This window comes from Pyrgilauda ruficollis, unplaced genomic scaffold, assembly GCF_017590135.1.
Source record: "Pyrgilauda ruficollis isolate IOZ18807 unplaced genomic scaffold, ASM1759013v1 scaffold152, whole genome shotgun sequence".
NCBI classification, from domain to species: Eukaryota; Metazoa; Chordata; class Aves; order Passeriformes; family Passeridae; genus Pyrgilauda; species Pyrgilauda ruficollis.
Genome location: NW_024513877.1, coordinates 289,789 through 317,651, shown reverse-complemented (window position 1 = coordinate 317,651; position 27,863 = coordinate 289,789). Strand labels below are relative to the sequence as shown.

Sequence of the window (27,863 nt, the reverse complement as noted above, 5' to 3'; positions counted from 1 at the left end):
AGAATTTACATGAACATCATATTTCCTTAAATTTCTGCAGTAGAGAGGTGACAACCAAGTGGAAATGCCTACAGAAGGGATGTATTACTATAAGGAGAATTGTAAGCAATGTAGAACTCAGACCATGGGTATTTAATATGTTTCTCTAGTCACTGCTTGTTGTCAGGTGTAATTTAAAAGTGAGCATATGTAGGTCATATGCAGAACAGTGAAGATCATTAAAGATAGGTGAATTGAAGAGAGATTTCAAAATGATGGTTTTGAATGTGTTGTCCCTACTTCAGAATTGTTGGTGAAAATAAAGTGATGCATTTCATCTTGAAATAATCTACAAATGATATTCAGTTGTGCTTGCTAACATGAACTTAATTGGCTTTAAGAAAATAAAACAAGGTAAAGGGAGATATACATGTGAAAGACAGGGATTGGCACTTTATTGGATTTTGAGGCCTGTGAGCCATGTGTCTTAATTGGGGCCAGTTGGGATCATTTAATAATTGCTGTCAGAAGATCAAATTTAATTCTCTTTAAAAAAAGACCACAGTGGGATAGAGTAAAAAAAATTGCCATCTGAGATTTCAAATGAACTAAGCTTTAATTAGGCTGATTAGGATGCTGTAAGAGAGAGAAGGAAACAGGAAGCTGATGTATCTGCTGTGTACCACGGTGGACCTTATATGACAGTACTGCCAAATATCTTTATTTCAAGAAGATATAGATTAGCACAAAGGTTGATAGAGCTACGACAACATAGATACACACATATAATGCATTAGGTATGCCAGGTAACTGTAACTTTCTGAAATTAGTGGTTTTACATATAGATATCAATATATTTATGATCATAATTTTGGCCCTCAATATTACTTCTATATATTTTTTAATATTCTAAGTTTTTTATTTGTTTATATACTCATTGATTATGCCAGATGAGAAGTATAGCCCTTAGAATTTCTCTATTGCATAACAAATATTCACTGTCCTTTGTTCTCAAAACATTTGCATGGGCAAATCCACAAGTTCCTTATCCCCAGACTTCCAACAGAGAAACTGACTAAAAAATGAGAGTGACATTAAATATTTTTGACAGAAAAGGGAGCAGATCTCACACGTTTACATCCCAACCCTGAATACAATTCTTTGAATTATGCTACCTGCTACTTTCACCGCAGCTGCCTGTTTCTAAGGATATATTTTATCAGAAACCATCTTACATATCAATAGAGCTCAAAAAAGTGCAGTTTCTGCGAAAACATAATGTACATTCATAGCCACATAATGTACATTCATAGCCACAATAAGATTTAGCTAATCTATCTTTGTATTGATTTTGTTTTTTGCTTTTTCAGCATGCTTTTAGGATGATTGTAAGATGAGCAATGCTGCCAGTGACCCTGTTAGACAAACAAAATGCTCACTGAAGATAGAATGGAGACTATCCAGAAAATTCCACTGTATTTTCCTTCTGCAAATTAATAATATCTTATGTCTGTTGTCTGATATTTGTAAAGGATGTTGACTTTTTACCTTGGCTATTGCCAAATGCAGTGCATTGTATACAAGCAAGAAATAAATAAATCCAGCTGCATGTGCTAGTGGAGTGGTTATAGCTGAGGTTCTGTAAATAGGGTGAGATGCTCACTTGTGGCTTTTGTAGTTACAGAGAGTAGCAGGTGTACTCTGTGGTAAACACCATCCCTTTCGGTAGAAAATTTTTCTTTTACAAGTCTTGATCTGTTACACTGCAATTCTGGGAAAAATTAGAAGATCAAATCCTCTAATTGGATGAAAATTAGTATGAAACTATGAATTAGCTACCTAGCGCAGTTTTCAAACACTAAATATAAACTATGATATGGTTGAGCAGCAGACTTTATTAGATGAGGCTATTTATATCTTTGCAAGTAATGCCAATACAAAGTTGCAGCTCTTTTATCTCTTTATTATATCACAACATAACTCCTCAGCGTGTTGTATATCCTAGGTTTATCTCTTTCTCTATTTTCATGTGAATATTGTTAACAGAAATATATCTAATGTTTGTCTGATTTTAACCACTAAAGACAAAATAAAATGTGTAGAATATCCCACTAAGATAGAACAGAAAATTTCTTCCTCAATAGATTTTTAAGCCAGTTATTTCAGACAATTTTTTTTCTCCCATGAGGCATTTTTCTACCCTTTTTGCTCAGCAAATTCCATGCTATCTTTCCTTTCTTATAAGCAGTTTCATCTGTTCATGCATTTTCGTAGTTCCAAACCAGTGGGAATCCAATCTGTATCATCCTGCGTAGAGAGATCCTTCTTGTCAAGATGCAGCCAGAAGGCAGAAAGCAAATAGCTTCAGCCAATGATGTATGGTGAGCTAATGCTAACAGGTATGTCCACATACTGGCCACACATTATTTCTCTGTAGTCAGAACCTTCCATTTCTCCAACAGATGCTTTATCCTGGACATGCAGAATTGCAGACATGAGGCACAAGGCAATATATGTGCAAGGTTAATTTCCTATCGAGTAGCTTGTAAATTCTTTGTAATTGTAACTGCTTCGTTGGTATACTGCCACTGTACTTGTCTTTCCTTCTTTCAGAACAAATCCATTCTGAATTCATGTGTTGCTATATAATTTGTCTGTATTTTGTATGTTTAACAGCAGCAGCCTGTCCTAATTTATAAGCTTTTCCATTAGAAAGGACACATATTTCAGGTATTCATATTTCAGAGGTAGTTCCTCACTTCTCTGCAGTGAAATGTAGGTGTGAGGTTTCTTTTTTTATTATTAGCCTTATTATGTACCTGACATACATTTCATCTCTTTTTGTCCTTGGGAAAAAAAAAAAATATCTGAGTGGGATTGGAAGACTTTTGAATTCTCATGGTCATTGGAAAGATTGATATATTTCCCTTGCTTTTTTCCCACTTCTTCCTTCTCCTCATTTTAAGCCCACAGCTGTCTCTGGGCAAGCTGCTGCGTTCAGGAGTTTCATAGTTTTTGTACTCATATCTATCATATTACCCTTCATACAAAAAGAAGGAACCATTATCAGCTTAGCAGCTCTCCACAATGTTGTGCAGTCTACATTTTCAGAAGAATTATATTTAATTTTTGACATTTCTAGAAAGGCCAGGAATTAAAGTAAAAAAAATGTGTTTCTAGAACTGAGAATACACAAAAGAAAAGCAGAACGCCTCTGTGTCTCATCATTCCTCTTTAAGAAATAAATTACCAAATGAAGGGTATACTGATCTGAACTTGCATTAAAAATCTAATCAAGGTAATTAAACATGAGTTATGCATTTAGATTTGTGCTATAAGAAAGCAATTTTTTTTTTCCTGTGGCAGTATAGTTTTAGTTGAAATGGTGTAACACCACAGATAAATTATTTCTAGACAGAAATAATATATCTCATTTTCCAGCTTCTATAGCTGGAAATAAAGTATCGTTTTGGTGTACACCGAGGAGCCAAATAATCATACAACATAAAGGTAATTGATTTTTTCCAAAATTGTTAGTCTACATTAGGTACTAACTCTGCTTGCAACATTTATCTGACTTCTTTGTTCAGTAATAGTGGTGGATGTGTTATCATGTTGGTATGAGCTAAAAGGACAGAAATAGAAACCAGTAATATAGAAATCAGTAATATTCTCTAAATTTAAAGTCATGTCTGTCTGAGACTCCTTCCATCTCTAGAGAGTCAGTGGTCAACTTCGGTGGCTGGTTGCATCATACAAGATCTAATAGCAAAAAATAAATTTAAAAATAGCTAAGGTATTGTAATAAAAATTTTCAAGCCTGAGTAGGTCTTATCATACAGCAAAATACTATCAAATAGCTTGAGAGTCTGGCATACAGAGATTCCATGGGACTCCAAAGGTTTGTGCAGATTTTGTGGAATTTCAGTGGCTCAGGACATGTGAAAATCTTTTATGTTTAATTACTTAATTTCTCTGGGAGGAAGCTGAACCATGTTAAGAGATATGCTTAAGAGTCATTGCTCAGTTTGGGCTTGAGAAGCTAGCCAAATTCAAAGTATTATAAAGGTTGTTGCCTTTAGGGCAGGGAAACTGATAAGTGACTCAAATATTTCCTTAAAACTGTTATGCCACCCCAACATATTATATTTGTTTTCCCATCAAGATACTTCCCATCGCAAACCTGAAACAGTTTTACTTTCATTCAAGCTTTACCTAGGCAATTTCTGTCACTTACTTTAATTATGTTGGAAAGGATTCCTTTCATTAACTCCTAACAATGTTTCCATAGAGTTTGTTCTCTGGTAGAAGTTTTTCTTACAATTAGGAACTTATTTACATCTCAGGGCTTTTTCTCTTAGTTTCTGCATTCATGTTCCCAGTTTTATGATATTTTCATCCACAGCTTTTTGTCCTGTTCTACCTCTTTAGATGATCCTTCCTAATTTTCAGCTTAGTCTTTGAACTACAGTGCTCTGTCATTCATTTGCTTGGAAATTTAAAGACGTTTTGGGTTCTTATTACGGTTTGTTGCATTTATTTATACCACAAAAATACTCTTTCTAAAAGATTTCTCATTCTCTAAAATCTTGCTGAAATTACTCATTTGCAAATGTGTAAGACATTCCTTTTCAAAATAAGATCATGAGGTTTCTGCAATCCAAGACTTTGTTTGTCCTCACAGAGATGAAATGGTAGTGCAAGACAAACCTGGAATAGCAGAACTCAGTTATGTTGTCAAACTATAGATACACATGCTTACAGTGAAAAAAAGGAGGATTCCTTTGGAGGATTCCATAGTATTCTTTGAGTAAGAAGAGGATTCAGGGTCGGGGTGTATAAAATTTCTCTGGAGCTTGTTGGATGAAGACAAAGACAAGGCCTGTGTAGATCTTGAGAATTCCACCCATTTTATCCAAAATTTAATTGTCTTCTACATCCATTCCACCTATTGCTTCTAGACTCATCACTGACCATTGTTTAGACAGACACTGTCTAAATGCATGTACCAAGCTTCCTAGAATTCAGCAAATTATAAGCAGAAAGTAATCAAAAATCTGCTAGGAAAAAATCCTTTGTAGAATTAATCCATATTTCCTTCAATAGAGGAAATCTAAAATTGCCTGTCACTGATATTGGCATCACTAAGTGCCTGTACCCAAATTCAGACTATAATTTGATATTGTATTGTATAGTTTTTTCCAATAATACCTGGAATAATCCCTGATTCTTAAAAGCTATTTTGGGGATTTTAGTTCCACAAACTTTCTCACATGCAAACATCAGTAACAAATCTGTAAATCTAGATCTAACCACAAAGACTGCTTTCAGGTGATGCAATAACTTAACACTAGAGATCTTACATTTTCCTGTAATAAGCCAACACTCTCCAAAGTCCTTTGTGTTTAAGACTGCTCCCAAACTGTAACACTAGTATTTTACCTCATGTGTAATATGTCTTTCATTACAAGCAGACCCAAATCAGAGTAGCTCCAAGACCTTTTCAACTCACAAGGTGCTAAATCTTATCCTGTTGACCACTGAAGTTCTTCTTCTTTAGCTCAGTAAATGACAGACTGAATTTGTAAACATCGTTCATTATATTCTTTGTGCATCTAGTAACTATAATGCAATCCAATCAAATTATTAGCTCAAAACTGTCGAGACTCCTGGGTGAATTTGCAGTGGTCCAATTTTCTTACTCCATTTTCTTTCAGGTTCCCATTCCTAGCCACACTCTCCATTTCAGACCAATTAGGTGATTCAGTTTTCAGTCCTTTATTTTTTTCCCCTTTTATTGTTAGTGTGTCCAGTTGAATAAACTGCTATGTTTGAGCCAGTCTGAAGCACCTTATGCATCTTATTCCATATATGTTGGTCAGACTCTCATTATGTCTGCCTAGCTGCTAAGGATACATAATGAACTTAATCTTAAACATATAAGCCTTTTCTTCAAAGTATTTAATTTTTTTTTTCTTTTGGGTGATGGGCACACGTGGAAATGGCACCCAATAATTACTGTAGTTTTAAAATTGACTCTTCATAGATATATATTTTATACTAACGTTTCACTTAATTGTTTTCCTTAAAATCTAATTAGCATCTGCTTTATTTGCTTTACAAATCCAATACTCCTCTTCATCTTTAGAAATGTTGTAAATTAGCCAGGTCTTCCTTTCTTCCTCAAGCATAGCTGGCACATATCTACTGGAGTCCAGGCAATCAGGTTTCATCTGGTGATTGCTTCTTGTGGTACACTGCTGCAAGGAATGACTCATCATCTGCAGCAAATTTATGATCACATGGAAATATTTTGATCTTCTGTCATGGTTCTTTACCAGCATGACCAGGTTTGGTATAGCATGCATGCAATATTCGTAAAATCTTCCCCCACTACACTGGATGGATGTCTGTCAGCACACATTGTGGAAGATCAGCTAAAGTCACTCTTTTCCTTTCACAGAGGCAGGAATTGGCTTAGAGAGGTGGCTACAGACAAGATATTCTGTGTCTCGATACCTCAGTCTCTTTAAAAGCAGGGTATGTGGTACAGAGAAATACAGCAATTGTTAGGAGGTATCATCTTCTCTGCTATTTTGGCAATGATGTTCAGTTTGCCCCAAAAAACTTTTCAGGGGAACTTTGCAAATCATGAAACTCTTCCACCCATGATGCACAAGTTCTTGCTCTGTGAGATAACTTAGTACTGTATTTGAGTTATAAGCTACATAAATCACAGTTGTCTGAAGCATTCTTACAATGAGTCTTCAGAAGTGCTTAATTCCAAATTTAAAAAAAATAAATCACATTGCAAAATATTCTTATGGCTGTTCGAAGGCATAGAAAATAACAGCATTGATTAAGCCAGTAACTTAGCTGCAAGAAAGGAAATTTCTGCAATTCATTACTATATTGTCATTATACTAGGAGTATGTTGAATGTAAACAAGCAAATAAAGTACATCTCTGTAGGTTCAGATTTAAAATATACACATTCTATTATCCTTTATACATAAACAAACAAATAAATGGACTATCAGTAGAAATAATCTTATGAGTCCAGCAGATGCTTTCAAAATCAGTAGAAAAATTAATGAAATTAATTCAAATCAAATAATTTAAGTTTTCTTTTAAAATCCTAAGTAACAATTTACATACTGGGAATAATTTTGTAGTTTGCAACTTTATGAACATTTTACTCCTGCCTTGCTTCAGAACTTCGTTGCCCTGGAATTGCATCCATTATAAATTAAGCTTATGCCATAAGTCAGAAGTCAGGTTAGATAACTGATAATCTAATAAACCTTGGTAGTTACAGATTACAAATATTTTCTTTATGTACAGATTTTTTTGGTTTGACATACAGACTCTCTAGTAGTCTCTAGTACTTAATCTATAATAATTTTTCTGTTATGGCTTAAATGTTTGTTTTGTATTTCCTGTAGCCAAATGATCTCCTGAGAGTTAAATTTAGTTGATTATAATTAACTCCCTTTCAACCTTTTCATATGGCAGCCTGCCCATAAGATCAAAACACTGAAGTGTAGGTTATGTTTAGTTTCCAGCTCAGAATGTTGTGGACAGATGTTTGAAAGCTTAGGATGACTCTGATTCATTTTTACATGGCTTTCACCTGGAGAAATATACTGTAGATTGTACCATTGCTGCTTTACTGGTATATTGCCATGGTGATGACGTATAATTTTATCATATCCTTCCGGGTTTGGGGTAATGGCCCAAACTCTGTCTTTTGTTATGACCATGCAACCAAACCACCATGCAAATGTAAAGAACCACTTCTATCTTTAATGTCAGCTGATTTCAGTCAGATAACATGATAGATAATTATTTTCACCCTTCTCTGCATTTCTTTAAACTATACCCAACTCAAGGTGACAGTGAGTGATGTCTTCAATTGATGCAGTATGCCCAGCTGTCAGTGTGTAGCTGTCTTTGTAGGTGTGTGGAACCTAGTCAGGATTTTGCAGAAACCATGTGAGTGACCATTTTATCTTAATACGTGTTCCTCATTGTCAATGTTCATGGTTACATTTTTGCAGCTAATTTTCCTCAGAATAGTAGATGACGTGTTCCTACTCAGCATATTCACATTTTTAGACACAGATTCAAAACTTGTTTGAGAAAACAAGTTTGCATTAAAAAATTTCATAGACCTTTTAAGTTACTTTTATCTATCAAGATAAGAATGGCAGGAGAAAAGGAATAGCACTTTTTTCTTTACTTCCTTCTATCAGCATAATTTAAAAAAATTATTTTGTTCTTCAGTTTTAACCTAATTAATCAACTCAGAATGTAAGCTGCTTAATGGAGCAAGGACATCTTTATGACAAGTTTGTTACCTTTGTAAAGCAACCATGAAAATGTTATAAACTCTAGCACATTTTGCCTTGGTTTTTCTCTGGCTGCCTTCTTTCTTTTGTTTATAAATAAAATATTTTTACTGCCTTGTTTTGATTCTCCTTATTTCTCCTGGTGTAACTGCTCAAAGGATTCTCTGTCTGGGGTGTTGCAGCAGAGCAAATTCAGACCATTCTGCTCAGAGAAGGAAGTGGACAGTTTTGGTTCCCATTTTGTACTTCTGGAACAGTTTAGGGAAGGAAGCACCTTTACACCTTTTATTGTTCGTGGTTGCTGACATAATATCCTTCCCTGACTGCTCTGTGCGTGCTTCCTGCCATTCTGTCAAGATTCTTCTGTGTTGCAGAGAAGGGATAGGCGGGTGTGCATATGTGTGTATGTGTGTGCATATGTCTGTGTGTCAGTGCTCGAAAGCGAGACATTATTGGTCAAGCAATTTGCTGCATTTTTCCTTTAGCTCTTTTCCCTTCTCCAGGCTCAGATCAATCTTCTGTCAGCTACCACTGCCTTTTGCCAAATCATATAATGAACAGAAGACTGCCAAAAATAAAGTTCCTCTTTTTTTAAGCAGTCTGGTTTGTTTTGGTTTTGATTTTTTTTTTTTTTAACTACTTGGCTCTGCAAAAAATGCAGAAAACGATAACAAAATAGCATTTAAGTCCATGTTTCTTTAAATGTAATTTGTTTGCACATGACTATATTATTAAGATGGAAGTTTTCTTTTATGTGGAGCTACTTCAACAAAGCTCCTTTTTTAATTCACTTGGATAATTGAGGCCTGCAGTACTATTTGATTTTTGTATTACAGTCAACTTTTCTAGTCAATGTGCTTTATTAGTGTTAGTAAAATAACAATTTACCAGTTAACAGGAACTTTAAATACTTACTAACAATCCTTAGTTCTGCAAGAACTTAAAAAGATATTGAGACCACTGGTGAAGTCCTAAGCAGCCATGGGAATTTGCTGGTCTCCACAGTTCTTTACATTCTGTTTGACTTGGAAATTACCAAGCTTTGCAGATTATAGCCCTTGCATGAGATGACTTGATTTACTTATCTGAATTTCATTAATTGGGAATCAGTCCTACTTTTTTTGTGTATATACTAATGAAATATATAGAACTATGAGCTAATACATAGTAAGAATATCACTTGAAGGACTGTGTGTTGATAGGTGGGGATGGGGGGGTTCTAAAAGGAAATAAATTTGATACAAAAATTCAAAACTTTTTATTTGGAATTGGACTAGTAAGCAAAAGGCAAACTAGGACATATAGGAGGAAACTTTTTTTTTTCATCCTTGCAAAAAAACCTCACTGCCCATTGAAGCAAATTTATGTTTCTTTGCAAATTATATGTTTCATACAGATGACCTAATCATAGTTCTTGTATAAAATTCTGCTTATCAAGTCTTGCAAGGATTACTTTAGGATAACTTTGTGTAGATCACAGGAATTTTAAGGTTCTGAGTTTAAACTGTCTGTAAAAGCTGTTCTTGTTTGAAGACTGGTCTTAAATGTAGAACTGGTAAGTGTGTAGGAGGGACTCGAACATACTGCTCCTCTGCTGTGATTTTTATCCTTCCTGCCAGAGTTTTCTCAGTATTAAGTGATTTTTTCAGAACTCACTAAGCATCAGCATCTTGATCTGCAGAGCAGCTCATCTTCACAAACCAGCCACAACTGTTCTAATCTGCCCACCCTGACCTTCCACACTGCAGTGAATAGCTTAGGCAGACACTGCTGTAAACCAAAAGCACCACTGGCCTCAGCTGAATGAAAGAAAAGGAAGTTGTTCCATATGCTCTTGCTGTGGATTAGAGTATGGGTTTGCTTCTGCAGAGAAAGACAGTTGGACTCTTTGAGTCCTGCATGTGCATGGGAAACACCATTCTAATTTGTACTTTGTGTTGGAGATAAGACTATAGGAAAAACAAGAAAGAAACCCAAACCAAGGAAATGTAAAACTGTTTCTTAAAATAGACTGGGTTTGTTTGTCAACACTGAAAATCAGATAAGATGGTCTCCTAACTTTGTTTGGGAAAAAAAGCTTTTAAAAATACATTTACAGAATATATTTATTTCAATTTTTTTTGGCCTTTTTTTTTTTTGCTGTTGTTGCAAATATGATCAACAACCTTTGTATCTATTTAAGCTGTGAGTAGCTATTGCTTTCAAATATAAAATGCAGCTAAGAATTTTTGCAGTCTATATTTTGTTATAGTTACAATATGAATTGTTCCACTTTTTGTGTTCTGCATTATGGTAACAATATACAAATATGCCCAGAAAATAATATAAAAAAGATATATATTTCATATATAGAAATATAATAAGTATACTTTAAGATTTGTTTTGCCCAACAGGTTAATTGCACCATAGTGACTAGCTAGAAAACTCAGACTGTCTGCTTATTTATTAATTTTTTTTTTCCTTAGTGAGTGATAAAACACTTGAACAGCTTAAAGTTAATGTATGCTAAGAAAATCAAAAGAGAATCGAAGACCAGAAGGAGTGAGATCTACTTTCCTACCTCAGTAGCTTTGAATCAGAGCCAAATAATGGATTAAATGAGCAGGATATCAGCTTAGTGTTATGCAATATATTATGAGAATTTATCAGGTTTGCTGAGATACTGTAAGTTTAGAATAAATGAGGAAATACCAGTCTCTGTTTTAAAATTACAAATTTTTTACTTCCAAGGCAATATTTTTGCTATACTTCAGAAGAACATTTAACTTCATATTGTTCAGATTTCTTTTTCTTATTCTGTGTTTCAAAAACCTTTGTGCTGTTCATTTAAAACATACAAAAATATACTAATATGGTAAACTGAGATTATAAAGAGGAAAAACTTGTATCTTTTACCTTTATGCTAGACAAAATTATACTAGACAAAATAATTTTTGTAATTTTTACTATTTCCATGGACTCTTTTATTATTAAAATAAACGTATTTTATTGTTAAAATACTTTCAACATTACTGTTGAGGCAAACACCCCATGAGTGGAGACACAAGGCTTGACTCCATTTTTCTGAGAAGGCTGATTTATTATCTTATATATTATACCAAAATATTACAATAAAACTATACTAAAAGAATAGAGAGGAAAAAAAGATCAGAAGGTTACAAAGAACAGGAATAGAATAGAATGCATAACAAAAATCTTGTGACTGTTCACAGCCTCGGCACAAGTGGCTGTGATTGGTCATCAATTGAAAAAAATCCACATGGATCAATGGAAGATGCACCTGTTGCATTCCACAGCAGCAGATAGTTATTGTTTACATTTCTTTCCTGGGATTCCCAGCTCCTCAGGAGGGGAAAAATCCTAGGAAAGGATTTTTAATAAAATATCATAGCTACACATTACATAAATCAATTATGTGGTTTATAACATTTTGTGAAATATGCTTCCTGCATAGTGTATTTTTATGTACTGTACATTTTTCTCCTTAGCTCTGTGATAGAGCCAGTATTGTAAAGCTCATGCATTACTAAAACAGTGAAAATATTTTTCAAAACATTCTTAAAATTGTTATCTGCCTCTATTGTTCTGTTTTATAAGAAAACATGTGTTTACTGGTTAGAAATCCTTTGCAAAACATTTTAGAATTTACACTAGAATGAAATGAAGGAAAAAGGCACTAGTGTTTTTTCAAGTATCTTCAGTAATACTTTCACTAATTTATATTTTTAAAGAATGAAGTTAAGAACTTTGGATTTAAAGTAGCTGGCAACTTATATATCAAAGAACAATTAAATGCATGTCCATCGTATTTGCATAATGAGGGAAATTATCACCTCTGCTGTCAAAGCACAAAATTGTTTTCAGAAATAAATTAGCTGGCCTGCTTAACATAGATATTGAACAGTTCATTAACTCTCTGATTTAGGTAATTTTTCATATTAGAGCTGTGAATGATATTTAAAATTAGAGACATTAATTCCATTAAAATTTTCACAACTTGTACTTCAGTCTTTTTCTTTATTTCTTGATATATTTCTATTTGGTGTTTTCTTTCATAAAAGAAAGCCTTTGAATATTTTTTTTTCCTCCATGCATTACTTGTTTTATAGGTCCAGTAAATTTTAGTTCTAATTTACTTGTACACTAAATAATAATAAGGATACTTGGCCAGCTCCATGTAATAAGTTCCTTCTGGTTATCAATTTTGTGATAACATTTGATTTCCTTTCTGTGTTTAGCAGGAACGGATGCAGGGGACTGTGAACTGAGTGGTGCAAGTGCTGAAGAAGGAGGTTTGTTTTGAGGAAACAGGAAAGAGGAATAAAAGAAGGGAAAAATACGTAATTTTAAGGAAGAAGGAGAGAAAAAAAAACGGGGACTATGGGGAGAAAAAAGATTCAGATTACAAGGATTATGGATGAACGTAACAGACAGGTGAGTTGCAGAAATACCTGACTTAAGCATCATATTTTATTTATAAGATAACTTCTTATTAAAGGTGATTAAAAAGTTGATAAGTCTGTGTACCCATGCATGTACCAACATATACATATTCACAGTGTATGTTAGACTATCAAAGAAAAAATAGTTTTGTAAACAACCTGAAACCTCACACACAGTGTTTTCAAGTTCAGTAACATGCACAGTGAGGAAGTTACTACTTGAAGACTTTATTCTATAAAGACTGCTCTGTGTGCTCTGCTCTACTTGCTTTGAATTCAGTCTGGAATATACACGGTTAAGCACATCTGTGAGTTGCTACAGGACACAGCTTTTAGTACTATATTTTCTGAACTCTTATGAGTTATTATAATATGAGCACTTTCATTTAAATTCAGACATCCCAATTATTGGTGCTCCTTCACCTTTGCAGTGTCTTTATTTTCACCTCCTTCATATAAAAAAGACACTACTTCATAAAAAAGTTTCCTCTTTTCCTGTCTGAATTTTAAGAAGGATTTGAGTAGCCTAACACATTCTAAAATCCACATACAATAATACTAGGCTATGGTAGTTATAAAACCATCGGTATTTAGCTAAGGCTAAATAGGTCCAATAGGATAGATTAACTAATTTTTAACTCTGTTTTAAATAAAATTACTAGGGAGCTGTCACATATTATCAACACTATCTCTGCTAGTTAAAATATGACCATAAATTAGGAAATTTTCTTCCCTGTGTTCACAAAAATAAAATTCAGTAACTGATGTCGTTAAATAATATTGGTGAAAATTGCTGCTGTTTACATTTGATGTAGATGAATGGATGTAGATGTTTTGTTGAAACTGGAGATCCACAATTGTGAGAACCTCTCCATATAATTATTTAATACTGAACATTAACATGGTTAATGTTCTTTTTAGACCTGGCTGCAATTTAGGAATAATCTTCAGTAGCTGATTTTTAAGAACTTGATACTGAGTTACTATTAATATAATAGTACCACTAAGTTAATCTATAAATATTTCTTCATCTATTATGGGATTTTTTAAAGAAGCTGTTAGTCATGGAGGATTTTATAAAGCCATAAAAAACTCAGCCTAGGCATAACAACAAATTATAGTCCTTAAATATGCTTTCCAAGAATTTTTAAATATTGTAGTGTTAGTAGTAACTTGTGATCTCTATGACAGAAAATCATGTGTAACAGCAAAATGTTCCTTATGATGGATGCATTTTGTGTTTTCCCTAAAAGTTGCCTGTTTTGGTGAGACAAGCTAAATAGCCATAATTATAACAATATATAAATGTCATCATATTTATTTTAATTGTCTTATAGCATGGAGTTGAAATTGGATGTGAAATATTGAATTGAATTTATTATAAATATTAAGTCAGTAGTTGTTTGAAACTTGCCCATGCTATAATGGCTTGTTTTTGAAGGGAACTTGAATTCTTTTGTAAATGATACCACAAAATTTTGCCATTCCCAACGTTAGATCATACAACAGTTTCATTCTCAACTTGCTTGCTCAAATGTAGTATTTACAAAGATTTTAGCCCCACTTTTGTAAAAAAAACCCCACTTTTAAATTATTAAATATACTTTTAAAAAAGGAGACAGCTAGTCTTCAAATTATTCACAGTAGAGTTTCAAGAATTCCTGAGCAAGCTTTCAGAACTAATAATTATGAATAAAACTGTAACACTAGAATACTAACAACTGTAGTGTTAGTGCAGGAAGTGTTTGTCTCACTACCATTTATTAGACACATAGAATCACAGAATGGTTTGGGTTGGAAGAAACCGAGTTCCAACTCCACTGCCATGAGCAGAGACTCCTTCCAAAAGACCAGGTTTTTCAAAGCCTGACCTCATACACTCTAAGGAACAGGGCAGCCATAGTTTCTCTGGTCAACCTGTACCTGTGCTTCACCACCCCCACAATAAAGAATTTTTTCCTAATGTCTAATCTAGACCTACTCTCTGTCAGCTTGAATACATTCCCCCATGTCCTGTCACTCCACGCCCTTGTAAAAAGTCGTCCTCCATCATTCTTGTAGACTCCCTTCAGGTACTGGAAGGCTCTAGTTAAGTCCCAGCCTTCTCTTTTCCAGGCTGAACAATCCCAATTCAATATTTGCTGATGTATCTTAGCCACTGTGAGCCTGGAGGTATAGATTTACATTATTTTACTTTCCATATAGTAAAACTGGCTTGATTCTGCTTCTTATTTCTACTAATATATTAATGATCATTTTAAAAGTATTTCTAAGTACTTTATCTTGCATTAGTGCCCTGATTTAAAGCTCAATAAAGCAAATGAAAAGATTTTCATCATTTAATTGGACTATAGGTTTAGGCTTTTTAATTTTAGTAATATATATGTGATTAAATACAACTGGATTTTTACTAATATCTCATTGGGTTTTTTAACCATTTATATGAGACATACTCTTTTGCAAACCTCACTGGTTCTTAAAGTATTTAAACAAACTGATGCTTTAGCATAGCAGCATCAGTTTGTTTCCTAACTTGCACATTTCCAGTAATCTTAAAATATTAACTTTCTTATATTCCTATTATTTCTTCTTATTTGATTGCATAAAAAAAAAAAAAAAAAAAAAAAAAAAAAAAAAAAAAAAAAAAAAAAAAAAGAAGAAGAAGAAGAAGAAGAAGAAGAAGAAGAAGAAGAAGAAGAAGAAGATCAAAATGTTGCACCAGAAAAAAAATTGTTAAATTTTTTTTGATTAGTGAAGCTAAGATACCAGCTCAAGCACAGTTCCACAAAGCCTATTTGTAGCTCCATTTACAGGTGGAGATATTTTCTTTCTACCTCACCAAAAAACATTTGCAAGAACAGAATCAAGTGGCTTGGCTAGAAACTGCCTTATTGTTGCTTACATTCAAACACAATACAAGGTATGTTATACATTGTATACCTGGGTGGTGCACCTGGATGGTGTTCTCAAGCACATAAATCCTCTGCAGTACAGCACATGTTGGTAAAAATACATGGAACCTGGATCAAATGAGGAGCTATAGCAGTAGTTTCATTATTCTGTCTCCTCTCCTAGTGTAAATATCTATTTGGAAATCAGAATATTTGCATAATGGTTCAAGTTGCTACAAGGCCTGGGGAGCAAAATTCTTGTCCTTGATTTTCCACTCAATTTCCTTCTCTATGTCAGCCATTGAATGATGTACTTATTCTCTCTGTGAAAAAGCTGTTCTCTTCCACACTACTATCTGCTATGGTAGAAGACTCCCCTACTCTTCAAAGTGCTTTTATGAGTGGATTGGGAAGGACAAAAATATAGCTGATCTCTCTTCAAGAGAATTTCTTCTGAGCAAGTCTAGTTGGTTGGATTTGCGTACTTTAGTGATCGGTAATAAAAGTAATTTCAAACTATCCAGAGTCATATTTCTGGCTGCAAATATCAGAGAAATGCACAATTTGAGGATACAATCTGCACTTTTCCAAAAACTATTTTAAGCTTTTACTTTTGGGGATAAATTAAAGGGAAACTACTTCAACTCAGTCATTAGAGACCCAGTCGTTTTACCCTGGCCTGCTTAAGAATTCTCACATTGACTTTAGTGAGTGAAGAATTCAGGACTTTAACTGGCAGAAGCCATTAATTTAATGATGTTTCTTGTGGGCTGTAAGTTGGCTATATTTTTCTAGTCCTCATTGATATCTTATGGTGACAAAGACCATATGGCACAAATATTTGATTCTATGAATGATCATGGATTTTCTTTGGTTGGAAAGGTTCCAGAGAAGACTACCTGACAAATTCCTTTTCACTGTTTTTTGACACATGTAGAAGGAAAATTAATAACTGCCATACCTTGATTAAATATTTATTTCTTTTGTGTGGTTTGGTTGCCACCATAGCATTAAATGGAAATCAAAACTCTCAAGTGATTCCTGTTATAATTAGACAAAGTGATGAAATATTTTCTTGTTACTCCAGTGATAATTCTTGGATAATATAGTCTTCATAAATGTGGAAAGAATCCCTGGTAATATTGTTCAGGTTCAACAAGGTTGTGAGGTTGTCCTAGCTTTGTCAACAGATCATTCAAATAGCTTACATGATATTAGTTCCACCATCAGCAGAATCAATAGCTAAAAATGTTAGCATTGACATCTGATGCTAGAAGTTCCTGACTGCTACAAGTTCTTTCTGTGGAAATGTCAGTAGAGCGGATTGGAGAATTCTGGTAACACTTCTAGGATGGTTAAAGAAAGAAAAAGAGGGAGATCACTTGGAAAAACGTGTGAACTTTATTTTCCTGTATTTTCTTAATTGAAAGAAATAATTTATCTACTTTTGCTATGGTCAACACATGAAGGAAAAATTGTAGTGTCCTTGTGGTTTTTTTGGGGTTTTTATAAGTGTGAAACATTTTGTTAGTTTTAATGATAGCCTTTTGCAGTCTGCTTCAGATGAGGACCAATTGAAATTTTTTGCAGCCATCCAGACATGGCTGTTGAGGCCTAAAATAAATAGGTATAATGACATAAATGATATTGTCTTACGGTTATACAAGGTCTCTTACAGAGTATCTCATTAAATCCATGGTCTGTGAGCTAAATCCAGAGGTATATTGACCCAGGAATGAGGATGTTATTGACCCAATGATTTTCTGGTGTCAGATCTGGAACACTCTCTTGCATTTGATCCCCATTTTTTGTCTAATTAATATTAGGAAATGTGAAGCCTTACAGGATGATGCACCATTTTTTGTCCCTATGATTTTCGTTCTCATTAGTTGTGCATTTTTTTCTGGCTCCTGAAGAGTCACATTGCAACTGAGTTTATCATATCTAATGATTCTGCGCAGCATTCATTTCTTTCAATTTGTAATGAGCTGCCAGGGTCTTAATTTTATTAAATACCATAGTAAGTCTACACTTCAATATTAAGGTGTTTAACATTGAAACACCCTTTTTAAAGCATCACTTCTATGTAAATATGTAGGGTATAACAGTAACATACACTTGCTGTTTAAATTTTTCATGCCCAGACTTTTTACGATTCTCTAATTTCACAATATCCATAAAGCTATAAACGGAGAATACTGAGTTATGAGCTCAATAGAGAACAAAACAAAGCAGATATTAAAGTTTTGGGGCAAGGGAAGAATATCCTGGAAGGAAATGACCATTTGCAGGAAGACCTAGATTTGTTCTGCTGACTTTGATACCTTATGCTGCTAGTTTCAAAATTAATTTCAGCCTCATGTATCTATTTTTGTCAGTGTTTCAGCTCTATTTAAAAGGAAAGGGTAAGAGACTATTGTCTGAATCAGAAGTTTCCCTGTTGAAAAAGCAAAGAACCTTGAATAATAATGCAAACATGAGTACAAGATTGATAAAAACCATTTTTTTCCATCTATTTACTTATATTTTCATTATTCCTTCATGGAGCATCTTCATTTTATCCAACACATAGCATTTCCTCACTTGTCTCCAGGGAAATGTTTTCACATGAAAACATAACTGCTTGACAATGCGCCTAAGCATAATTTTTTTGTTCAATTAACCATTGTCTTAAACATCACACATTTTATCTTTTGCATATTTTATTAATTGCTTATATTAAATTTCACACAGATATATACTTGAAATCTAGGATTAAAATTAGACAGTGATCTTGGTTTTTCAGAGGTAAAGTTAGGTTTCTGCAAGAAAAGAGTTGCACCCCAAGTTTTCAAGACTCCTAATTTGTGGTGATCTGTACAACTCTGGCAACACGTTTCGTGTTCTTCCAGACTACCCGAGAAGTAAAACTTTTAACAGAGTTACTGAAATGAGCTTCTAGAATGCAATATTTTGAGGTTAAATGTGCTTGTATTACACATTGATGTTCTGAGCATAATTTGGAGTGAATTATCCTGAGGTAAATATTTAGGTCAAATTACTTTTAATTTGAAATGTGAGCAAGAAGACTAAGTAAAGAGAGTGCAGTACATCTGCCAACACAGCAGAGCGGAAAAGTAATGCAGACACAGGCACAGTCTTGCTGTCTTGCAAGGAATGGTTTAGCAAGCCCTGGGGGAGAAAGAGCTGGAGGTGGGAAGCAGAACTGAAGCCATTGTGAAGAGGAAGAAGTTACACTCTTCCTGTTATGACAGGAAATGCAGACAAATGTGCTTCCTGACCATTTGCTCAGCAGAGAATGAAATATTCTTTGACCTTTACCTTATGAACATTTTAGCAGCACAGTACTTATAAACATGTTTTTTACTATAAACATATGTTTGTACCTGCCAGAACTGGTGATAGCATACTGAAAAAAAAAAAAAAAAAAGTTAGCTTTTGTGTATATTGTATCAGCTACTGTGTATTTGAGATTATCTTTTTTGCCTAAAATTTGTACGTATCTGTAGATCTGTCTATAAAGGACTTAATCATATCTCTCTATTCAACAAAAGGAAGTGGAGCATCAAAGATTAGCCTTTATTATTCTTTCATTCTTGTTTGGTCTTAGGCCTTAATTTATAAGTTAAAATGAGAAGCATATTGATACTGGCTGACCTCCTAATTTCTGAGGTTGCTGTATCGTCTTTAATTAATATATCTTTCAATTTTATCCCTCCTTTCTTTTTTTACACAGAAAAAGCTTACAAGGTTCACCCTCATGACTTGAATTTGGGCATACTGAACAGTATCACTACTTTAAGTATTTGATCTAGTATTTATGCACAAAGATTCCAAAAATGTGGTGTGACGTACAAAACCTTTTTTTATATGGGTTAATCATGAACATTTTATTTGTTATGGCTATAAATTTAGAGCATCCTCTTAGAACTCCTCTTTATCTGACTATTCATCAAGTCATATCACAATATGCTTGGGGCTTTCTGGGACAATAGCTCTTTTACCAGCATAAATCAATACTGTCTCATCCCTGTAAGTTATGATAGAAGGTTATAAGAACATGGAAGCAGTCTGCTGAAAGTCTTTAATTTAATGTGGTATGCCCAACTGTTGCATAAAGGAAGTTTGTCCAGATCAAATTCTGCACTGTTTCTGCTGTTTGCCACTCCCATTAGAGAGTTATTGTAAAGATGTTTCAACCAGACCTCTTCGTATGATAAATGGTTCTAAACAAAAATCAGAGGAAAATAAGAGGAAAAAGGGAAGAGAGAATATGACAACAGTTTTTGCCTCTCCAGTAGTTATTTGATGTTTCAACAGGATAGGCTTATGTTCTTGGCAGTAACATTTTAGTAAAGAGCCCCTCTGATTATATATGGTCAGCTTGGCCTTATGTTTGAAGCTGGGTAGACTGCTCACGTAGTGCCTCCTATTTATCACATACATCATATCTACTGTACTTGTTCTAGTCCCTGTGTCAGAAATTTAGACATTCCAGATGAAATAAGGACAAACAGATAACATTTATTTTTGACAACATGGTGCCATTATCAGATACTTCTGTGCATCAGTGATCCCTCTTCTTCACCAGTTTAATGGCAGGAAATATACTTGGGAAGCATTTGTGAAAATTCTGTGTTTCTCATTTTCCTATGTCAGCAGCTATATATCTGTATAGTGAGAATAGAAAGAAGTAAGGAGAGCACTGATATTCTAACACAGGCTGGACTGAATCACCTGAAACGTCATGGGACTGATACTTTGGAAACATAGTGTTTGCACATGTGCTGTGACTACTAGTGACGCATATGGAGTGGTGTTATGGTCCAGCTTCTCATAGTTTGTGAGATTTCAGAAAAAATTACTCAAAGAATCCAAATTAAAAATAAAACTAAACTTAACTGAATTAAACTAATCCCAAACCAACTCCCATCAAAAGAAAGACACAATGATCACATGGAAAAATCATAGATCATGCATCCTTCAGGCTATATCCATTAAATGATATTATTTACGGATGCTTCTGTTTCTTTACTGGTATATTAAAATCAATAAAAATTATAAAACTGTTGTTACAAATTTACTTAAAAATATATATAATATAATTCCAATGGATAGCATCCCAATTTACAAACCCACATTGCTAAATTAAAATTTAGGCAGATGAAAGAATTTGTGATTGCAACCAAGTGACAGTACCTTCTAATTTATATAGTTTAAGTAAGTTTAATTTAATAATGATTAAACAAGAAAGTCTTCTCTGCACCAAATTTTCCTCTAAATTGAGCATATCAGCGTGTGACATGCACACTCGAATTCAGACACTCTATGGCTTCACTTGCAGATATAGACTTGTCCATTTGAAAGCTGCTTCCATAGAACTGAAGAGCCAGAGTTGAAGCTGAAAATCTCCCTTTAAACAATTATCTTTATTCAATGCCTTTCTTTTAGCACATTTCACCTTTAGTTAGAACTTCATCCAAAATATATAAAAAGCTCACTTTGATTTATATCAAGGAAATTGAAAGTTAAATACTTAACTGTAAGTATTTTTATAATCAAATAAAAATCAAATAAAAACAAAGATGTTACTCATCTTGATTAGCTTACACCATACAAAGTCATAAGCATTAATGCTTATTCATATAAAATTTTTTTTCAGACTTTAGTACCTATCTTCTTGATACCACCATTCTTATTAAGATGACAATTACATTTAAAATAAATTTAAAAAATTAAATAAGTAGAATAACTATAGTTTTAAGACAAACATAAAAGAGTAGTGGGTTTTGAGTTAATACAAAGGGATAGAATTGAATTGTTTTTGTTTGGATTCAGAAATAATTTTCGTGATCTCCACACCCTGCTCTTTTTGCAATATATATAAAACAATGCATTCAAGTATCTCATACAAGTATTTAGAAATTGTATCATTGTCAAAAACCTCGTGTTTTATATGCACATGCTTTAAAAGGTTTTAAAGACCATTGACTATCTGCCTCTTATCTGTTCCACTTACACTCCACTTTAATTTTTCATTTTCGCCCTGTCATTATAAAATATTCTATCCCAAAAGGATCTTCTGAACTGCTTATCGTTCTCCTAAAAAGAAGCAGATTTGTTACCTGAAAAATCTGCAAATTAGCAGTGATGTAGATAGTGGGGATAATTAGGCATATGTTCACTAATATTGTCAGGAAATAACATGTAGTGATTTGATTGTTGCTGCTGAAAAAATTAAATGTTACAGAGATATCAAAGAGTATGCATTTTTGGGGGCATCTTATTTGAAATATGTTAATGAATTTTCATACTGTTTGTGTGTTTTCCTTCAGTGTCACTAGCATTGTTTATGTCAGTTGACAAGGTGACATTGTCAGTTGTTGTATGACACTATCAAGACTGAGTACTTTGAACACAAATTATAATTACAAGACTATGTCAACACATGAATTTTTTGGTGATATAGCTACTGTTTGTGTTCATGACAATGTGACTGTCTTGTTGATTCTCAGCACTAAGTCAGTTCAAGCATAATCAGAGATTTTTCAGTGAAGATTCCACACTGCCTTCCAACTAGACAAAAGAGAACAGAAGTTTTAAATAATTTAGGTAATTTTTACCTCTCAACAAAACCTTTTCATTACTAGAATATCATCTGCTACCTTAGAGAATATTTATTAGATGGTGTTTAATTTTAATATATTTTGGTGCAGACGAGAATGGTTAGCATAGCAAATGGTGAACAAACTGATCAAATAAAGTTAAATAATAAACATTCTGTTTATTTATATTGCTCACAAAAGTATTTTAGCATATGGCATATTCATCTTCATTGTGTAGCCACATAGAAGAATGCATGAAAAAAGGTAGTTTTGTTTTTTAAATGGCTTGAAGAGTATTAGTATTTTTTGTGAAGTCACTGACATGACGTTTCACTCTACATTTGAAAAGTTCTGTATTATAAACTTTTATAAAAGCATAATAAATTTACATCTATGTATATGGATAATGTATGCATAAAGATAAACCATATGAATTACATATTCAAAAATTAAAATTCCAAATCACAAGTAGTGGAACAGTATTAGACACAATTGCCTTTAATTCATTAATTATCAGTTACAGAAGGCATTATCTGGTCAATGTAAAAAATATCAGGAAGATAATATAGGAAGATCAAGAAATTAAAACCATATCAAATTCAGAGCAATTATGATTGCATATTAAAGAAAGAGAAAATTAAGATCTGGATTATTCATTGTTCTGGTTTGTGGGTTTTTCACTGTCCATAAAATATGACTCTAACCAGTATCACTCTGGTGATAAATATTAGAAATTAAGTATCTGCTCTGCAGCACAGACAGGTGTTTTTTCAAAATATTAGACATAAACACTGGCTTTAAGGATATTTTTGTGCTGGGGTGGACTTGAATGAAAAGCAAGCAAAATGCAGAGATACTCCACCTACAGCACTGTGGTAAAAATTTGACTGAAAGACATGTTAGATGCAGAAAAATATGTTGAATTAGTACATTTTATTTTCTGTATCGCTAATTATTTCTAAAATGAGCTTTTTTACATATATATATATATACACATACACACATATAGCTATATATGTGTGTATCTTTCAAGCATTTCATTGCATTTTCCTGTAATCAGAGAAACCATTAAGGGAGTATTTTAAGACAAGGATTTTTTAATATTATTATTATTATTATTATTATTGTTGTTACTATTATTATTATTATTATTTAGAATTTTAATGAAGTTTTGTTACCTATCTCATTATTCATTCTAAATACCAAAAACCATGATAAACAAATTTAGAAAAAACTGTAAATTATGCATACTTGAGATTAGTGCTGTAGAAAGTGGTCTTTTTTAAATGCTTGAATAATTGTGTTTAATGGCAATCCATCTATTCTTAACAGTATGTTGACAGAAGTTAAAATTATTTAAATTAAAATAAAAGGAATAACATTCGGTATGCATTTGGGAGAATAAGTGTTCGGACAGTAAGGACACAAAGCCTCGTGTTTCTGAAATAATCTAACAAATAGGGATTAGCAATACTTAAAAAGTTGCATTTTCCTTGGCCTGACATGTTGGGACTTTAAGGTAATCTGGGGTTGCACATAGCATTAATTTGTGACAAGTGTGATAAGAAGAAGTGTGACAATTTAAAACACTAGTCATATGAATCTCAGACAGACAAATCTTCTTGCCACAGCATTAATGTGCAGAGGTGTTGCTGTTTATGGGTATATAAGGGATGGTAGAAACAAATGTAAAATCAGGCAGACCAAAAAACTTAGTTGTGTGCCTGTCCTTGATATACCAAGTACCTTGGCCATGTGTTAAATTCAATTGATGTTAAATTCAATTATGTAGGGGCATTTGCTGGCCTACTGAAAACTTGCAAGAACATCCCTATTTCTTTCATATATTATATGACCTAAAGCCCTGTGTACTAAAAATGCCAGTTCATATTCCTAAGCATATGCCTTGAAATGAAATAAAATATGATGTGTGTGTGTGTGTGTGTGTGTGTGTGTGTGTGTGTGTGTGTGTGTGTTCAAAAAAGACTTTGTTTCAAAGGATGCTGACCAGATATTTTCTTCTTTCATGCTTTATAACTCTCTTTTCTCATGAGTGCCATTTTTCACACTAGCTATTTCTTCAAAAGTATGATGAGTGTGTTTATATGAGCAATGTATCTCTTTTGCAATACTTAAATGCTTATGAAATAGTTTCTTTGCTTCAAAGATAGCAGGAGTTGAGGGGCTTGAAATCAAAGCCAATTGCTACCAGAATTGACTGCACTTGTTCAAAGTATTTACAGCTACTCATCTGAGGTGCACTTTGCAAATGTTGATGGGAAAGATGTATGCCATCTAAAGGATATCTGAATTTAAAAGTTAAAGTTGCAGTATCAACACTTCATAGCACCAGTAAATGAAAATACCCCATGGTCCTTACCTGTATCTCAAGTTTCATGCAATGATAATTAGGTATTTCTCCCTTGTGTAATACATACAACACACATACATGTATATTCTATGTTGGAACTCTTTTATGAGTTCTTTTATTGATTTGTTTTCTGAGCATGTTCGATGCAAAGACAAAGCACTCAGACATTATAGCTCAGAAAAAAAGAAGAAAGACTACAGAGAGCAACTTGTGGTTTTCTGATGGACCTTTTTCGCTTTTCTTTCCAGGTGACTTTTACGAAGAGGAAATTTGGGTTAATGAAGAAGGCTTATGAGCTTAGTGTTCTGTGTGACTGTGAGATTGCTCTAATCATCTTCAACAGCACCAACAAACTGTTCCAGTATGCCAGCACTGATATGGACAAAGTGTTGCTGAAATATACGGAGTATAATGAGCCACATGAGAGTCGAACAAATTCAGATATTGTTGAGGTAAGACTTTGTGTTTTGCTCTGAGGTGGAGGTGGTCCAAGTAGATTATACCTTCGAGTGACCTAGCAGCAGGAGAGCAGAACAACAGTAGTGTATTGGCTTGAGCACTGGAGGTGACGAAGCCAAAGCTGCAGGAAATTCATGTCTTTTGTGAGCATTTTATCCTTCTGAGTCTTGCAGTAACTTCTGCAAAGTGATTTCTGGCTCCCTATTTTCCAGGTTTCTGTGCTGCTTTGTCACTTTGTTGCATTAATCCTGTCCATGCCTTGATCACTACCTACCAGCTGAATCTCCTGCCTGTCTCCTAGTCTCTTCCAGGGACAGGCTTCCAGAAGACATTGCATACTTTGTCTCCACAATCAAAAAGCTGTAATATTGTCTGTCCAGGAGGAATTAAGAATACATTGTAAAAGATGTGGAAGAAGATTTAGAAGCATTTGTTGGTGTAATTTGACTGCTTTTCTTAGCTTTTTGATTGTTTACAGGGGGTGTCTAATAAAATGCAAAAGAACAGTTGATTTACAATTAGCACAGTAAAAATATATCAGCTACTCACACAGAATATTGTTACCATAATATAATAGTGACAGTATCAAAGCAATAGTGTCAGAATGCTAGACACATTGTTTAATTTTTTTTTTTAATTATAAGGAGCAATTTTTATTTACAATTACTGAAAATTATTAACTTCAATTTAAAATTTTAAAAGTTAAGCTTCTAATATTTGTAGAAAAGTCAATGTACATTGCAATCACATTTGGATTCAAGCTATGCAAAATACATAAAGCCTTCAATGAATTTGTTGTTATTAACAAAGCACTCATATCTTAGACAGATATCTAAAAAATGATAGATCTCTAAAAATTATAGAAATGATACAACAGAAGTTGTATGTGACCTATACAACTTCTGTTTTTAAAGTGCATGACTGATCTAATGGTATCAATTAAAAACATAATAGAAGGATGATGACCTATCTTAAGGGTCAGTGAAAATTTACTTCTGAATATGTTGATGTATATATTTAGTTTACTCCAGATCTTTAAAAGTTAGTTTCAGATTTTGGAATTATCTGGATTTTGTTTGAAATACAACTTTGATACTTTTGGAATCTTCACCAGGGTTAGTCATGTTTTTGAGACTGGCAGTGTAAGGTAGTGAGTTATTTATGCATAAAATATTTTAAAGGATAAAAAGTTCTGCATAATTAAGATTGTTAAACTTGTTACAGAGTCACAGTCACACCACCTTAGATAGGCAAAGACTGCACACAGGAATATATATCACTTCTCTAAGTATCCTTATGTTAGCATCTAGGAAGTTACTATTTGCTTCCCTCCTTATTTCCCCCAGATTCTGCCTCCCATTAGAAGAGCGTGAGGTTCTGACAGCAAAAAAAAATTTATGTGTGTTAAGAGTAGTAGGAAAGTGCATCATTTCTTCATGCATCATTTCTTTTCCTCTCTTACTTCAGATCTTTTGTATAGACATGAAGCATTTCCTGCTCCCCAGATCTGGGAAGTCCAAAAGAATTCAAATTCTATGCCCAAAATAAAGTCCTATCCTTTTTTAGGGGCAAAAGGCCAGAATATTCTTAGCAGAAGAGTTTCCTGTGATAGCTTTTCTTTTTCCTACAGGCTTTTGTGTGGAAATACACTTAGGGATTTATTGCTTGCCTTACAATGAATGAATACATTTTATCATAAGGACTATGATTTTCCAAGGATCTTGAAAGAAAACTTAAAATTTCAAATAATGTTGAAATTTTCAGAAAGAGAACTCACTGCACCAGCAAAATCTCTTTCTGCATAAACAGCAGGCCAATTCGGATAGGTTGATTAGCAGTTTTGCATGCAGATGTGTAATTTTCTGACTATACCCAAAGTTTGCTAGGCAACTCTTTTCACTTTTCTAAAAGGAACAATATAAAAGTGGATAATTGAAATGAATTTTTTTTTAAATTGAACAATAGACATAAAAGTCCAAATGAAGTGAATGCTCTGTCAGCTCTGAGTTTGACTTTCTGTTACATTTTTCTGTGTTCTGCCTGTAACATAAAATATTTAAACTGTATCAGTACTGGTACAGTTTGAGAATCCAAGGAGTTCTCCAGTATGTAGGTTTTGAACAAGGATTCCATATTATCATGCCTTTAATGGATAATGAATATCACAGTTACAAGTACAGTAGAAAATAGAGCTTTGATAAATGCCTTGACTCTTAGTGTAGTTTGGTATATTTTCAGGTACAGGATATAAATCTGCCACACATTTAATCATTTTAATTGATCAGTTAAAGTGATCAATTACACATTACACATATTTTCCTTCTAAGAGGTCCATCTTCTTTTCCATTTCAGACAGCTAGATTTCACACGTAAAAGTTTTTAATCTTGTCTTCCAGACCAATCAACAGCAGCTGAGAATTAGACAATATTTTTAAACCTGAGCATTTTCAACTAAATGTCTATTCAATAACTATATTTCAGCAGAAGACAAGGGCATAGCTGTGCTCATATATTCCTGAATAGTATTCAAGAAAGAAAACTTTTTTAGGCAGACCAATAAAAATTTGAAATATAACTGTCAACCATATAAAGGTCTTCAATTTACTATCCAATTTCTGTTCACATTCAGCATAATATTAACTATTTAGTTACTTTTAGGTTGTGGTAGAACTGTTTTATCAGTCATTGAAATGAGGTGTACATTCTTTGAACTATCTATATTCAAAGAAAAATAAAAGAGCAGCTCTCTAATATGTAGTTAATTAC

The 27,863-nt window shown here is 33.5% G+C and overlaps 1 protein-coding gene across 19 annotated transcripts in view; it reads left to right on the top strand.

The window, feature by feature from the left end:
* MEF2C (myocyte enhancer factor 2C) overlaps positions 1 to 27,863 on the top strand; it is a 135,568-nt gene that overhangs the window by 46,066 nt on the left and 61,639 nt on the right. For 13 of the 19 annotated variants that reach the window (XM_041461730.1, XM_041461729.1, XM_041461726.1 and 10 more), the window contains 2 exons: positions 12,568 to 12,763; positions 24,887 to 25,090. In XM_041461730.1, coding sequence (XP_041317664.1) covers positions 12,710 to 12,763; positions 24,887 to 25,090 — 258 coding nt within the window. In that variant the 5' untranslated portion in view covers positions 12,568 to 12,709. Of the gene's footprint in view, positions 1 to 2,253; positions 2,379 to 12,567; positions 12,764 to 15,436; positions 15,692 to 24,886; positions 25,091 to 27,863 lie in introns of those variants that run through there. The other 6 variants (XM_041461715.1, XM_041461717.1, XM_041461716.1 and 3 more) reach the window with 3 other exon arrangements.